The following is a 16961-nucleotide window of genomic DNA, read 5'->3' on the forward strand; positions in this document are numbered from 1 at the left end:
CCTCCCCTTGCAGGGAGGCGCCCAAGACACAAAGAGTTGGTCACTCTTGCGCAAAGCTCTTGTCCTATCCAAGTATATGCGCAACTCGCATACTAGACACAAACGGTGTAGCCGCTCCTCTTCTATAAAAAGGCGGGTGGAAAGCCACAAGCTCCAAGGCCCCAAACTTGGGCATAAAAGCGGGTTTGGATAACAAGGTGATTTTGGAAAAGCCCCAGGAAAACTGCATGCATGAATTGAGAACTGACAATTCATGTAGCTCATGCACTCGCTTTTGAGGACATAAGTGCAACCAGTAAAGTGGTCTTAAAAAGGCTGATATTTAATTTCCACGCTTTCCAACACAAAAGGCTGCTGTGAAACAGCCTTAAGAACAATAGACAAATTCCATGACAGGGCTAAAGGCTTGGGAACTGTACGTAAGGGATAGGCGCCCTTCATGAAACAACATGACAGAGGATGTTTTCCCACCGTGTTTTTGCGGAAGTCTATATGACAGGCAGAGATAGCGCCTAGATAGACCTTAACAGTTGAGAAAGCCTTCCCTTTGTCCACGTAGAAGCATAACACCTTTGATACAGAGCATTGGTAAAGTATCTGTTTTTGGTCACACCACTTCTCAAAAACCCACCACTTATTTCCATACAGTGAGCATGTAGAAGGGGAAGCCTGTCGCATCCAAATTTATCTTCTCATGGACAAAGCCCAGAGGGCCATTGCTTCCGGGTGAGGGTGGAAAATCTTATTTTTGCTTAGGTCAGCAAATCCCTGCGTAACGGGAGTTGACAAGGCTCGTTGTATTGACAAGGCTCGTTGAGGCTACCAAGATGTCTTCCTTGAGAGCAAACGCATTAAACTGAGTTGCTGCACAAAGGGAAGGGTTTTAGGAGCACAGATGTGCCTTTCCCCCATAGTGGTGGCCATATGTGCCTGTCAAACTCTGTTGTCCAACCGAGAGGATGCAGGCCAGAAACCAGAGTGAACTGTCGGCTGCCCCTCTCTGCCGCAGGGGGCGTACCCCTAGATCGGGCGCTCCTTCTTCCATTAGTAGGGGTAGGCCAGTAGCCACAATTCCCGGGTCTACGGGCAGAGAGAAGTTGAAGGCTTTGCCCTCCTTCGCACTTCTGCCACATGGAGGTGACAATATTTTCCGTCTGGATTTTAACAGTTCCTTCGGCTCAAGAGAAGCGTAAAGGAAATCTGCTTTCTCCCTGTCAGACAGGTTGAGTCACAAAGCTCTCTCCCTTACCACGGCAAGGCTCATGACACGGCTGCATCCTTGAACGGCACCCCTGAAGGCTCGGAGGTTGGGCCCTGTGACAACACAGATCTCATCCCAAAGGTCTGGGTCAGGCTTGCAAATCGATTTGAGATTGTGCATCTCCAACTGGTAAACCAGTAGTAGAAACGTAACATTCAATGCCCGTACATAGTGTTGAAGACACATAGACCTTTTGGTACATATGTAACAGTTTAACTTTACCTCCGTCCCCTCGCCCCGACCCGGGCGCGAACCAGGGACCCTCTGCACATATCAACAACAGTCACCCACGAAGCATCGTTACTCATCGCTCCACAAAAGCCGCGGCCCTTGCAGAGCAAGGGGAACCACTACCTCAAGGTATCAAAGCGAGTGACGTAACCGATTGAAACGCTATTAGCGCGCACCACCGCTAACTAGCTAGCCATTTCACAGCCGTTACACATAGACGCGGAGAAGCAATGTTAACATAGCTAGCATTCGCTACGTGGGCTAGTTGCCTAGTTAGTTAGGACAAAGTTAGCCAAAGGAAGCTCGCGCTATGTTGGTCTAGCGAAGACCAAAAGTATGGCTCTCGGCCAATTAGCAATGTTTAGTCAACGCCGGCGAGAAAGCAAACTAGTAATTCTACCCTTCCAAGTAGAAAAGCCTTGCGGCGAGCTAGCCAGGTTAGCTAAGCCTTGCAACTAAGTTAACTAAGTCTCCACAGCTAGCCTTGTGATGCTAGCTACAACTGGAGACAAAGGAAGAAAATCAGTGACGCAAATTCTTACCCAACACAAAAGACGCGAGCTGATAACCCTGCGTTCGGCGACGTAACCTACAACATTTGATTCAACCAGTGTGTGCCCAGTGGTATGGTAAAGAAAAGGAAGCTGTACCTTACAAATGAGATGAATAACCGTTGATGTTAGAATGTGGATCATTGTTAAACGATGATGTATTGTATGACCTTTGTCAATTTAACAAGATCTATCAACCGTTGGACTAATAGAAAACGTGTACATTATTTTAATTATTGAATTTTCTGTGTAACAAAAGACTGTACAAATAAATATGAATCTATGTTTTGAAATAAATTAAATGTGTAATGTATCAGTGTATTGTATGCTATTGTAATGAAACAGGCAGGGAGCAGGTCTCGAACCCTCGACCTCCTAGCCCGAGATCCGGCGCGCTATCGACTGTGCCGCAAAAGCATGCTCAAGCGGCAGAGTCGATTTCCGCGCTTATAAACCCAGGGTCGTTACACTACTCCCTCCTTTCAAAGAGCTCGTCCTCGCGCTAGCTTGCGACTTTACGTCTTACAGGAACGCGCTCACCGGCCAAGCACACGCACTGTCGTGGATGCGAGGTCCGATCACTTCTGACACCAGTGTAATGAAACAGGCAGGGAGCAGGTCTCGAACCCTCGACCTCCTAGCCCGAGATCCGGCGCGCTATCGACTGTGCCGCAAAAGCATGCTCAAGCGGCAGAGTCGATTTCCGCGCTTATAAACCCAGGGTCGTTACACTATTATGATCTTAATGAGATCACTCTTCACTAGGGAAGGCTTTACAATCACTAAACAGTATTGTTCTAGTCTATTCAAGTATTTTCCTGTCTTTCTTGGGCCAAGTACTATTCTATGGATATTGTCAGATCTATTATAAATCAGAGCAAGAATGATCTAGCAATATTCAGGAAACATGCTGTGAACCACTAGAAGTCGCGCTTTCCCCGCTATCTACTAGCCACAGTTCCAGTTCGGGTTGATGATTGGCTGAAAAGGGCTGTTTTACGTGCGTGAATGACGTTTCTCTGTCCCACCATGCAGCGGGTGATGTCTAAGGAAAGATGGCGGAAGGAGGAGCGGCTGATATGGATACCCAGAGAGGGGAAGTCGCAGCACTGCTGAAAACACAGCTACGAAAGGGAGATACTTGGTAAGAGTTTGCCGATAACTTTTTAAAGGTCTTAGGAGGGTGCAGGCTGACTCTGTCTGGGCTGTCAAAGTGCTAAACCAGCGGAGAGCGGTGTGACAGTTACCCTGCCAGTTAACGTTAGCAAGTCAGTCATACCGCTGGCTATCAAGTCTGCCAGCTAAAGCCAGCCAGTGGGATTCGCTACATTCCACAGTTTCTAGTGACCGAGTTATTTGCCAACATGGTATTGTCTAGATACATAGGTATGTTACCAACGTAGCTAGTAAAATATATTTATTTCCCCAATGGTTTTATGATCTTACGATTCCAATCTGGCTAGCTTGATTTCAAGTGATTTGCCCGTGACGTACGCTCATCTGGCAAATCATGGAGGAGTCGTGAAAAGCACCTGTCTAAAATTACCTAGCCTGCCAATTAGCTAACACTCACAAACGTGCCAGTATCAAACAGTTAACTGCTGACATAATTGATGTTTAGTGACAATCAAGTGTCCCAACTAGCGCACTTTTGGCTAACTCCCACTGTTAGCAAGCATCAGTTTTATGATAATTGTAACATTCCTTACATTATTTAATAGGGATGCACCAATGACGTTTTTGGCCATACCGATATCCAAATATTTTCCTTGCCCAAAAAAACGATAACGGATATTTATCGGCCTTAAGCATTATAGTACAGTTAAATAGTTGACACAAACTGACCAAAAAGTTATTTTGTTGGCATTTACGTGCCCCCGTTACCAGTAAAACAATCAAAACGTATTTATTTCACTTACTTGCTGTACTGTTTCGTTGTTCAGTCTCAACCAGGATTTCATCATACATGTCAAGCAGTGAAGTTTCTTCTCTCTGTCCGTGGCCTCCTCCCCGGTAGGCACTGTCACTGTCTGTTTCCGTCTTTTCCAGCTGTATCTAACATTTCACGTAAACCTTGTTTCTTGTCTGCATCGGAGTAGTGGTCCTTGTACCTAGCTTCGAGCATGGTGGCTACACCGTAAAGAGGCTCAGAGAGAATGCCACCGAATCGCTAATTCACAGACCCTTGTAGAGTACTTTTACAAGTTTTAACCCCACAGTCTGTGTCGGCAGTTTTGTTGAGCAGGTGTTTCAATGCCATGACAAAGGGTGTCGCGTCTGCTGCAGACGCAGTTGATTAGCTTATTTCTCAGTCAGTTCGAATGGAGCTAGTTGGTGTGTTCAAGTTTCAAACATGTTATCAAATGCCATTGAAATGGCAGCAGCGTTATGAGAACCAACACATTCTTGAGCATGCAATACGGCTTTCCTCAGTACGAAATCCTCGTCCACCCACTGTGCTGTCAGACTCGGTATGCTCATGGGGCTGACATCGCTGGTCCAAATATCAGTGATGCCCATAGCAAGTAGCTTAGGGATGTGCGTTTCAACAATACTGTGTAACTCCGGTAGGGCAACATCTGAAAAATAGCACCTACTTGGTAGTGTATACCAGGGCTTGAGGTGCTCGACCAGTCGATGATAGCCAACATCATCGACGACAGAGAATGGTTGATTGTCAAGTGTGTGGGGTTTTATAAAGGTTTTTTGACATGCTTAACTAACTATAAGCTAGTAGGGCTTCTTATGCATTAAAGTTTGAATTGCTGACTCCTGTGAACCTGCATTTTCCATTGTTCTCACTCTTACCAGTGCTCAGGGCCTAACCATGAATATCAGCCTGAAATGTGTGTGTGTTAAAGATAGCGCTGTACTGTATGAAATATGTGTGTGTATGAAACAAATGTATCAGTAGTGTGAAGCTGTACTGTGTGGCCGAGACTGTGCTAATCTTAGAGAGACACAGGAGGGGGGTGAATCAGGAGACTGCTGACCAGACAATAACAGATAAACTATACACACGAAAAACATATGTGAGGTTCTGAGTCATGCACTATAACCCAATACTATAACAAACATGATTGAATATTAGCAACTGTATTATATGTGATTGAATACTATAACAAACATGATTGAATATTAGCAACTGTATTATATGTGATTGAATACTACAACAAACGTGATTGAATATTAGCTAACTGTTGGTCTGGGCGCCTGGGTGTCTGTGTGTGTGTGCCGAAAGTAACAGTTAGCTCAGATAAGAAGCTGGGAAGCTGTAGTTAGCCTTGAGCGAGAACAGTGGACATTGTATAACAGGTGTGAATAGCTCAGACAATATTACAGAGCTGTCTGACCCCAGTCTCTCGGGTGAAGTAGCGTAATCTACACTGCTACAGCGACGGGACATCACATGCGCTAAGGGGCTAGGACTAGCTTAAGCGCCAACACCAACGATAGGCTGGGTGAGTCTAAACCACGCCCAGTCTCTACTCTGACAGGCCGGCTCGGAAGCGGGAACAGTCTCTGTTACGAGTATAAAATATTATCTTTGTCAGAAACAAATCAGTTCTCTGTCTTATCCTGCGTGATGAAACATTGAACCCGTATATACGGAAATTGTATTTGCCATTTATTAACTTTTGAATTAAACAATTATTTTAACCAAGTTCAGGTGTTCCTATCTCAGTTGAACTTTCGCAACCCTAACAAGTGCAATGAATTCCATTGTCTTGGCGTTAATGGATTTCGTCTTTGAGTTGTCTCGCTGAAATTTTCTTACTCTTTCAAATGACTGCTCGACTTGAACTTGTTTAGTTGTTGGAACTGTGCGCTTAGTATTTTTCTGCTTTTGTTCTGTGTAGCGCTGTATTTTTTGTGGCGTCATTACTTCATATACCTACGTTATATATGCACGTCAGCTTTACCATCGGTTTTGCACAATGGTGTTAAACTAGACATCGGGGCGTTGTTGGCATTTTTTAGCTAATATCGTCCGATATGCTTACTGATATATCGTGCATCCCTATTGTTTAACGTTACTCCAAATGAATATCAGTGAATGTTATTTAACTAATCAAAACAGATAAGCTGCTGATAACCTCTGTCTTGTTCTTCTCTCCTCTAACAAAGATAGACTTTTGTAACCTGAGGCCTGTACTTTGGAGCTTCACACTTATTCTTAAAAAATAAAGTACTTATCAGATACAATCTATCACCCCAAACGTATTACCGTAATTTCCGGACTATAAGGCGCTACTTTTTCCGACGCTTTGAACCTCGCGGCTTATACAATGACGCGGCTAATTTATGGATTTTTCCCGCTTTCACAAGATTCATGCCGCCAAAAAACTGAGCACAGTCACATAATGTGACGTAAATCGAGCACGCTCAAACTTGCCATCATTCTGATTACGGTAGTCATTTTGTCACCCTCATCATGGCAAAGACACAGAGAAATGCATATGATGCAGCTTTCAAGTTGAAGGCGATCGATCTGGCTGTTGGAAAAGGAAATAGAGCTGCTGCATGGGAGCTTGGCCTTAATGAGTTGATGATAAGACGTTGGAAACAGCAGCGTGAGGAACTGACTCGGTGCAAAAAGACAACAAAAGCTTTCAGAGGGAAGAAAAGCAGATGGCCCGAACTAGAAAATGAGCTTGAAGACTGATTCCTGGGGGCACAACAAAGTATTTGCAGCCACTCGACATCAGTGTAAATCGTGCATTTAAGGTGGCGCTCCGTGTTCAGTGGGAGGCTTGGAAGACAAGTGGGGAGAAATCCTTCACTAAAACGGGCCGCATGCGAAGAGCAACTTATGGTCAAGTCTGCCAGTGGGTCCTGACAGCGTGGAGCATTGTCAAAAAATCCACTATCATCAACGGGTTTCGAAAGGCTGGACTGCTGCGTGTTGAAGAGGGCAGCATGAGCTCAGCGGGGAATTTGCCTCCGGATGAAAGTGACGAGAGCGACAATGAAAACGATCCAAGAAGGAGATGACTTCAGTGGTTTCAGTGCACAGGAGGAGGAAGATAGTGACCAATGACTTTCTTGGTAGGCTACTGTTTACTGCTATTTTTTTTATTTTTGTTACAAGCCGTGTTTCGTTAAAGCCTATTTATTTTTGTTACATGCCGTGTTTCATTTGGCTTTCGACCTTCGTCTCTCCCGAGCCCGTACGGGAGTTGTAGCGATGAGACAAGATAGTAATTACTAGCGATTGGATACCACGAAAATTGGGGAGAAAAGGGGGTAAAATAAAAAAAATAAGCCTATTTATTTTTGTTACAAGCCATGTTTCGTTTAAAGGCTGTGTAAAATTCATTTGTTTCAATGTACCGGTAGGCACCTGCGGCTTATAGACATGTGCGGCTTATTTATGTACAAAATACATATATATATATATTTTTTTTTGCAGCTTATATTCAGGTGCGCTTAATAGTCCAGAAATTACGTTAGATCTAATCTAGTGTGATCTCAGATCTAAATAATCAGTGCTCTCGCTCTTTATACATAGGTACCTAGTGGACAGCCACTGGTTCAAACAGTGGAAGAAATATGTGGGCTTTGACAGCTGGGACAAATATCAGATGGGAGACCAGAATGTCTACCCTGGACCAGTGGACAACTCAGGGCTCCTTACAAGTGGTAAGATGCACCACACTCAGACCTCTTTGAAGCAATATTTGTCAATCTCTGGTGTGATTAGGGGAAATGGTGACATCATAACATGTTCTTTTACTCATCCCCAGTGTATCTGGATGAACCCACCACTGTTTTGCGCAGTACAGGATGTTTAGAGTGAACAAGATGTATTTTAACTAATATATCAAACTAAAGGCTGTTATACATGCAATTTCTATAGGCTAGTATGACAGAAAAAGTAGGTCTATAATTGACTCTGTAAACATCAATGAAAATAGGACAAGGGTAGCCTACCTCTGGTCTATAGAAAGCTGTCTGTTGTTTTATTGTATGAGAAACTGCCATTATGAGTAGGCTACCACCATTGAAGCAGTCCCAATTGAATGACACCATTATAACCCTTTAGTAAACCTTCTTTCACCACCAAACCTGGGTCATATTCATTATGGCAAACAAACAAAAATGAATGTCTGTTATTGGCCAGGTTTGTGTAGTCCTTCCATGTCAGTCCATTTTCTTCTGTTGGTTGCCGAACGAACATGACCCTGTTCTTTCTGTCGTGAGTAGGTGGGGATGTTCTGGCCATAAAGGAGCACCTCATTGATGAGCTGGACTACATCCTGATCCCAACAGAAGGCTGGAATAAGCTAGTGAGCTGGTATGCACTGATGGAGGGACATGAGCCCATCTCACGGAAGGTAAGGATGGGTGACATTAGTGGCTAATTATGGCTGGTGTGGTCCAATATCATCTTTTTAAATGGTCAAATAAGTAAAATAATGTTCAGCAACTGTATGGGTGAAAGAACTGATTGGGTACAGTGCACGTAGCGCCAGTGCCTCAGCGGTAATCAATTGAAAGAGAAGCTCAGTAAGATCACAGCCCAGGTACTTTATGTCAAGTGGTGAATAGTATGAGATAAAATAATATGGTCAGTACTAGAGGTCGACCGATTAATCGTAATGGCCGATTAATTAGGACCGATTTCAAGTTTTTATAACAATCGGAAATCACTATTTTTGGACACCGATTGGCAGATAAAAAAAATATAATAATAATAATGTTTTTACTACACCTTTATTTAACTAGGCAAGTCAGTTAAGAACACATTCTTATTTCCAATGGCGTCCTAGGAACGGTGGGTTAACTGCCTTGTTCAGGGGCAGAACGACAGATTTTTACCTTGTCAGCTCGGGGATTCAATCTTGCAGCCTTACAGTTAACTAGTCCAACGCTCTAACCACCTGCTTTACATTGCACTCCACGAGGAGCCTGCCTGTTACGCGAATGCAGTAAGAAGCCATGGTAAGTTGCTAGCTAGCATAAAACTTATCTTATAAAAAACAATCAATCAATCAAACATAATCACTAGTTAACTACACATGGTTGATGATATTACTAGTTTATCTAGCGTGTCCTGCATTGCATATAATCGATGCGGTGCCATTCGTGAAAAAGGACTGTCGTTGCTCCGTGTACCTAACCATAAACATCAATGCCTTTCTTAAAATCAATACACAGAAGTATATATTTTTAAACCTGCATATTTAGCTAAAAGAAATCCAGGTTAGCAGGCAATATTAACCAGGTGAAATTGTGTCACTTCTCTTGTGTTCATTGCACGCAGATTCAGGGTATATACAACAGTTTGGGCCGCCTGGCTCGTTGCGAACTAATTTGCCAGAATTTTACGTAATTATGACATAACATTGAAGGTTGTGCAATGTAACAGGAATATTTAGACTTATGGATGCCACCCGTTACATAAAATACGGAACGGTTCCGTATTTCACTGAAAGAATAAACGTTTTGTTTTCGAGATGATAGTTTCCCGGATTCGACCATATTAATGACCTAAGGCTCGTATTTCTGTGTGTTATTATGTTATAATTAAGTCTATGATTTGATAGAGCAGTCTGACTGAGCGATGGTAGGCACCAGCAGGCTTGTAAGCATTCAGTCAAACAGCACTTTCGTGCGTTTCACCAGCAGCTCTTCGCAATGCTTCAAGCATTGCGCTACTTATGACTTCAAGCCTATCAACTCCCGAGATTAGGCTGGTGTAACCAATGTGAAATGGCTAGCTAGTTAGCGGGGTGCGCGCTAATAGCGTTTCAAACGTCACTCGCTCTGAGACTTGGAATAGTTCCCCTTGCTCTGCATGGGTAACGCTGCTTCGAGGGTGGCTGTTGTCGATGTGTTCCTGGTTCGAGCCCAGGTAGGAGCGAGGAGAGGGACCGAAGCTATACTGTTACACTGGCAATACTAAAGTGCCTATAAGAACATCCAATAGTCAAAGGTATATGATATACAAATCGTATAGAGAGAAATAGTCCTATAATTCCTATAATAACTGCAACCTAAAACTTCTTACCTGGGAATATTGAAGACTCATGTTAAAAGGAACAACCAGCTTTCATATGTTCTGAGCAAGGAACTTAAACGTTAGCTTTCTTACATGGCACATATTGCACTTTTACTTTCTTCCCCAACACTTTGTTTTTGCATTATTTAAACCAAATTGAACATGTCATTATTTATTTGAGGCTAAATTGATTTTATTTATGTATTATATTACGTTAAAATAAGTGTTCATTCAGTATTGTTGTAATTGTCATTATTACAAATAAATAAATAAAAATCGGCCGATTTAATCGGTATCAGCTTTTTTTTGGTCCTCCAATAATCTGAACCGGTATCGGCGTTGAAAAATCATAATCGGTTGACCTCTAGTCAGTACACACTTACATTTCTATGGTTGCTGTTAGGCCTGTTTGTTGATAACCTACTTGTAGCCAAAGAGCTTATTGTGGTGTGAGGAGTAATTGAGAAGTTTCACTGTGTCAAAATCTTGGCTGTTTTCTATAGGGTTGGATTGATCAATACACTTCAACACAGGTCAGATTGGGCCGATAGTGAAAAAGGATAACTTTGATTTCTAGATCGATATTAAGGCCTACCCAGCTAGTAACTGAATCTCAAGCGCAAGTTATCTCAATGTTTAGGCTGTCTCTCTCACGGTCTTCTTCAAGAGAAACAGCTGGACTGGTCATGCGATTTTGATACAATTTAGCTACCGGTATTCCAAATGTGCTAGTTATTATTTGTAGTACATGCTGTATAAGGACTTAATTGGTTTTTAAACGTAAAGTGGACCCGAGCACAGATGCTTACTGATGGAATGTTGTCCTCAGAAGATCTGTTTTTATAAAGTGTAAGTAGGCTACATTAATATTATTTAGTTGCTTTTTTATTCAGTGTGCTTTGGGTTTAACTCTTGACAACTGACTACAAGTTAAGCCAGTAGCTCACATAAAGATTTGTTCTGCTAACGTAGGGCTATTTCTAACTGCCAGCTGGGCCTACTGTACTGAGCCCAGACATGAGCTTTCTGCATCTTCAAGTCTAGCCAGTCATGGCATCATGGCTGCTGTAGTGCTTTCTCTTTCTCCCCCCATTGATCCTCCCCTTTTTGCCATGTATGTTGCTGGGTGTATCGAGTGGCCCTGTCCGTTTCTATTTTCAGAGAGCGCTCTGGATGACTTAAACACCGCTACATGGAGCGAACTACGAGACACAACATGCAGGAGGTTTTCTTTTCTTTCTCACTTTTGGGGGTTCTTTTACTGTGTTGCCAGACGGTTGGAATTGATTTTCCGGGTTCTCCTCTTGCTGTTCCACTCAGGTTCTCTGTGTTGAGGCTATCACCTGGGGAGTGATTCTAGTGTCCTTGTTTTTTGAAATGGAGGAATGCTGGCTGAGGTCAAACTGAGAGAGCGTCAGAGGCTTTTTAAGAGTGAAGGGAGCGATGGCCTAGCCTAAGCAGAAAGGAGTGAGCAGGGTACATCTGGTCTCGTTGGTTCTTCGCCTTGCTGTTTTAGAACTTTGTAACAGTTCTGTTCTGTCAGTTTGTTTCCTGTGAGACTTGCATATTGCCTTTTATCTCTGCATTATGTGGAACACATGGCTGGGCATTCATTTTATAAGGAGGGCGGTGGGTCGTGTCTGGTAGTGGGTGAAGCTGACCCATGCCATTGCCTGGGGCTAGGGCAGGTCTGTACCCTACGGTGTGGTGTAGGGTCAGCTACCAGCGGAGGGGCTGTGTGAAATGAATAGGAATGGACCCTTCAGCTGTCTCTACGCTCTGGGGCTATATTAAGAGGCTCTGTGACTCGCTCCTATCAAGGGAGTTAAAGTGTAGCTTTTAGTTTATACACTAACAATGCTTTCAGTGTATAGATAGGCCTATTAACTGGATAGCCAAATTCTTAGTTTGTTTCTGTTTTGTTGTTTATTTGTCCCAAATAATGAGCTTGACTAATCTAATGCCAAGTTTTCTTTATTTCTTCTTTCCTTGGTGTTGGTGAATGCTTCTCTGTTCAATGTTGAAGAGTTTTAGCAAGTTGTCAGCAATGCAAATCTTGCCCGTGTTGGAACAATGTCATGAGTTTAATTAATCATTCATATGCCATGTACAGCAAATGTTTGAACAAAATGTAACTGAGTGATGCCTTTTTTCTTCTCATGCCATCTGTCATGTAAGACAACTTTAACATTGTCAAGTGTTTCATTTGCGAAACAAACATTTTGTTAATATTTTATTTCTTGTGCCATCTGCCATGATATAAGACACTATCAAAATATTTCGACAGGTGGTAGAACAGGGTATGTTTGTGAAGCACTGCAAGGTGGAGGTGTACCTCACAGAACTGAAGCTGTGTGAAGACGGCAACCTAGACAACGTGGTCACCAGACGCTTCAGCAAAGCAGACACGATAGGTAGGCAGACACTTATCTTCTCCCTGACAGAATGAATGGAGCAGATTATATCTTTATTTGAAGAAACTCTGGTCTCTTCCTCATGGATAATTTCCACCCGTTTTCTACCTGCCATTATAATGTAACAGTATGCCCTTTAGCCTACGTGTTTATCTATAGCGACTTATAGTCATGTGTGCACGTATGGGTATGCCTAGTCCTGGGAATAGAATCCATGCTCTACCAACTGAGCTATAGAGTACCATTATATTGGTATAACCATTGAAAGCATTGGTATAACCATTATATTCATTGTATAGTCAACCTGACAAAAGTAGCAACTCGCTTCTTCTCCCAGCCAGAGAATGAATGAATAGATCATTCCCATCCATTAGACACCAGTCATAGTGATTGTACAAGAGCACTTCACTTCTACATGACAGAGAATTAATGAGTAATATATTTGTTTTGAAATGCACAGAAGCTCTGCTTTTTTCCTCTTCTGCTCAATTCCACGAATGTTTAACCTGACATTAGGATTGTATATTTATAACCTGATGTGTTCTGTATTTCTTAATTTGACTTGTTGATTGTATACTTTGGTTCACTGTGCCCCATTGCTCTTACTTATTTCACTGATAATACTAACATTTTTTGTTCAATTTATGCAAATCGGATGCATTGCCAAGCCTTTTAATGGTCAACTTAAACAGTGAAATCACAGGGGAAGGTCACTGATAACTCTGTTCTGTGTTTGTCAACTTCTTATGTAAACTGACTTTGCTTTTGGCTACTACAAAATGATGCGCTCCCACAAGAACAGCCAAAACTCTACTCTCTAAAGTGCACACACAAGTAATCAACAATTACATGAGCAGGGAGTGTTACTGTGAAGTAGTTCATTAATCTGCTGCCTATTTATCAGAGCATGAGATTTATACACAATTATTCTCTGCCCTAAGTATGCAGGTGCATGAGTAGTTTTGTCAGTTTGTCACCTACACTGAGAATACCTGCTCTTTCCATGACAGACTGACCAGGTGAATCCAAATGAAAGCTATCATCCCTTATTGATGTTAACTGTTAAATCCACTTCAATCAGAGTAGATAAAGGGGAGGAGACCGGTTACAGAATAATTTTTAAACCTCGAGACAATTGAGACATTGATTGTGTATGTATGCCATTCACAGGGTGAATGGGCAAGACAAAAGATTCAAGTGCCTTTGAACGGGTTATGGTAGTAGGTGCCAGGTGCACCGGTTTGTCTCAGGAACGCTGCTGAATTTTTCACAACAGTTTCCTACGTGTATCAAGAATGGTCAACCACCCAAAGGACACCCAGCCAACTTGACACAACTGTAGGAGGCAATGGTGTCAACATGGGGCAGCATGTAAAACACTTTCGACACCTTGTAGATTCCATGCCCTGACAAATTGAGTCTGTTCTGAGGGCAAAAAGGGGGTGCAACTCAATATTATGGTGTTCATAATTTTTTTAAATAATCAATATGTGTAATGTTGCTTATTTGTTACCTTTGTCATATAACCTCGTGTGATGCAGACACCATTGAGAAGGAGATGCGTAAACTGTTCAGTATCCCAGACGAGAAAGAGATCAGGTTGTGGAACAAGTACATGAGCAACACGTTCGAGCCTCTGAACAAACCGGACCGCACTATACAGGATGCAGGACTCTACCAAGGACAGGTATGAAATAACCCTTGGATACCAGGCTATTTATACCTTAATGTCTCTATTTCCTGTCATCGCAGCAGTTAGATAGGGTCTAGATTAATCCAGACCATGCAAACTGACAAGGAAATTCTCTATGCTCTTGTTTACGAGGAATGGCGCCGGAGGGAATGGCTGCTGTTTTACGGGCTGCTAACCAATTGTGCTAGTTTTTTAGTTTATTTTTTACTTTAGTATATTTCTTAATTCTATTTTCTTAACTGCGTTTAAGTAAGTAAGCATTTCACGCTAAGGTCAACACCTGTTGTATTCGGCGTATGTGACAAAATTAGATTTCATTATAGTTTAAGTAGGTTCTGGAGTTTTTCCTGGTCAGGTGAGTTCACATGCTTGGTGAAAATTCAAGGACCATAATAGTATACGTCAGTCTTCAGATGTGAAGCCTAGTATTAATTGTCACTTGTTTGTCTGTTTAACAAGCTCAAATTTCAGCTTCATGGTTTTGTACATACTGAACAAAAATATCAACGTAACAATTTAAATTATTTTACTGAGTTACTGTTCATATGAGGAAATCCGTCAGTTTTGAAAAATACATTTGTGCCTAATCTATGGATTTCACATGACTGGGAATACAGCTATGCATATTTTGGTCACAGATACCTTCAAAGAAATGGGCCTCAGGATCTCATCACGGTATTTCTGTGTATTCAAATTGCCTTCATTGAAATGCAGTTGTTCATTGTCCATAATGTATTTCGCTTTATCAGCTCTGGTTAATAAAGTAGCATGAAAAATGACTTTTCTGCTGCTTCCCTCAGCTCGAACCTGGCCTGGATCCCACCAGGTCAATACGGAATGGGTCTAGTTGTCCTCGGGTTCGTTCGGAACAGGTCTCTCTATTAAAAAATATATATTTATCCATATCGGGTACGGGTGGGAAAGCCCCAGGTCCATTTTGGAATGTGAAGACCTCTACCACACACTCCTAGCCTCGCCCCCTGTCACTCAAGCAGCACAGTTCTTCCTCCTCGCTGGTAGATTCACTAAGTTTGCATGCTGTTCTATTAGATCAAATTCAGTCAACAGATTGTTCTTGTTTGGAACAATGTTGAATTTCACTTTGCTTCTAAACATCAAATCATTTTATTTATATGATTCCAACAGTTCACCCAAGTCTTTGATCTGTATCGTGAGTGCAATCGCAATATTTGGTAAAACAAAAAGGCTATTAGATTGTTTTGCCCATAGTGTGCAGCCCTGCTAGAAGTAGATGTCGTTAACAGATTGGGAAATATAGCACTGAGAGTAGATGCAATTGTACAAAATATTTGGAAATACTAAAAGACAAGTGTTTCCATAGTACTCTTTTATGTGTGTTGCTGTAGATACATTTATGGGACCGTAGGCCAATCTGACGAAGGAAGTTGGTTAACATAGTGGCGTATGTTTTATGTTGCCATATATTTATGTGTATTATGTTTCTATTTCTGATGTCCATGCAGGTCCTGGTAATAGAGCAGAAGAACGAGGATGGATTGTGGCCTAGAGGTTCTTCTGCACCAAAGTGAGTGTGTCTGGTTGGGTCCATAACCTTGGGTCATGTGAGTGAGGAGCTAGACTTCCGATTTAGATATGACTCTCACTTGGGATGGAAAGACATTAGTTCTGCTGAGGCAGAGCTTTCTCTATCCTGGTCTGTTCTGCTAAGTTTGTTGTATACATTTTATGTTCAACCTAGCAGACCCTTACGATTATTTGAGCTACTATTTTACTACCGTCTTTCGTCTTTGAATTTCAACTCCCTATCATATATTTGCCTCTATCCTATTTGCTTGGCTTTAGTTGCTGACATCTCTTTAACCCAGGGGTTTTCAAACGTTTCTTTCCCAGGCAAACCGGCGACATAGGAACCCCCATAATATGTTAGCATAAAAAATAACAATGTCTTGTCTCATCAGGTGAATGATAATGGCAGGTAGAAGTAATCAACTGTTTAAACTGAATAAATTCAGTAAACAGTTTTACTTTGACCTCCCCACAGTTCATTGTCTGAGTTTACCCTTCCTCTTCCAGTCTATTAGCTAGAAGGGTATCTTGGCACCGTAGAGAAAATGTTGCTGTTCAAAGCATGTTTTCTGCAATTCTACAGATTTTTCCATTTTAGGTGTGAATTTAGCAGTTAATAAAATTTCCAGCTATTCTATGTAGTTTGGCATGGAGCTGAGACAATTTTGCCATTTTTAAAACACATTTCTTGCAATTCTATGCATTTTGCCATGGCTAAGGCTTTGTTCCTCTGCTCAAAGATTATAACAAAATAAATGGGCATGTGCCCTGAATGCCTGGTTTTCTGAATTTTCGATCTCCCTGACAGTCCAGCTTTTATTTGATTGTTAGTTCTCAAAGTTGGTATTATTTAAAAATACATATAGTTCAATCTTTTCTGCATGATTTTTATCTGGTTTTGGATGATTAAAGTTGACACACTGTTTCTCAATCCCTAAACCTACCACTTAGATGGCCTCCCTAAGAATATCCTATACAGAACAACCCTTGTGATTAGCTCCAATTATTATAATTTCCTCCATTTTGTTAAAGGGATAGTTTGAGATTTTGGCAATGATCCCTTTATCTACTTCCCCAGAATTGGAGGAACAGCTAGCATGCTAACTGTTCCTGTAGACTTCGTCATTGAGCTAACGCTAGTTAGCATTGGCTCGTGAAACTTCCTTTAACATCTGGTGAAATTGCAGAGCGCCAAATTCAAAATACAGAAATAGTCAAATTAAACATTAATAAAAATAGAAGTGTTGAACATCGGCTT

At 41.9% G+C, this 16961-nt stretch overlaps 1 protein-coding gene and 1 long non-coding RNA gene across 6 annotated transcripts in view; one reads left to right on the plus strand and one right to left on the minus strand.

Moving 5' to 3' along the window:
* The window catches only part of LOC139534105 (uncharacterized), a 982995-nt gene that overhangs the window by 643901 nt on the left and 322133 nt on the right, over positions 1-16961 (minus strand). The gene's annotated exons all lie outside the window — the stretch shown is intronic.
* LOC139534104 (ubiquitin carboxyl-terminal hydrolase 15-like) overlaps positions 3056-16961 on the plus strand; it is an 85222-nt gene continuing 71316 nt past the window's right edge. For 2 of the 5 annotated variants that reach the window (XM_071332867.1, XM_071332872.1), the window contains exons 1-6: positions 3056-3187; positions 7556-7686; positions 8251-8381; positions 12336-12462; positions 14004-14149; positions 15640-15701. In XM_071332867.1, coding sequence (XP_071188968.1) covers positions 3099-3187; positions 7556-7686; positions 8251-8381; positions 12336-12462; positions 14004-14149; positions 15640-15701 — 686 coding nt within the window. In that variant the 5' untranslated portion in view covers positions 3056-3098. Of the gene's footprint in view, positions 3188-7555; positions 7687-8250; positions 8382-11188; positions 11274-12335; positions 12463-14003; positions 14150-15639; positions 15702-16961 lie in introns of those variants that run through there. The other 3 variants (XM_071332868.1, XM_071332866.1, XM_071332869.1) reach the window with 2 other exon arrangements.

Source organism: Salvelinus alpinus, chromosome 11 (assembly GCF_045679555.1).
Source record: "Salvelinus alpinus chromosome 11, SLU_Salpinus.1, whole genome shotgun sequence".
NCBI lineage: Eukaryota > Metazoa > Chordata > Actinopteri > Salmoniformes > Salmonidae > Salvelinus > Salvelinus alpinus.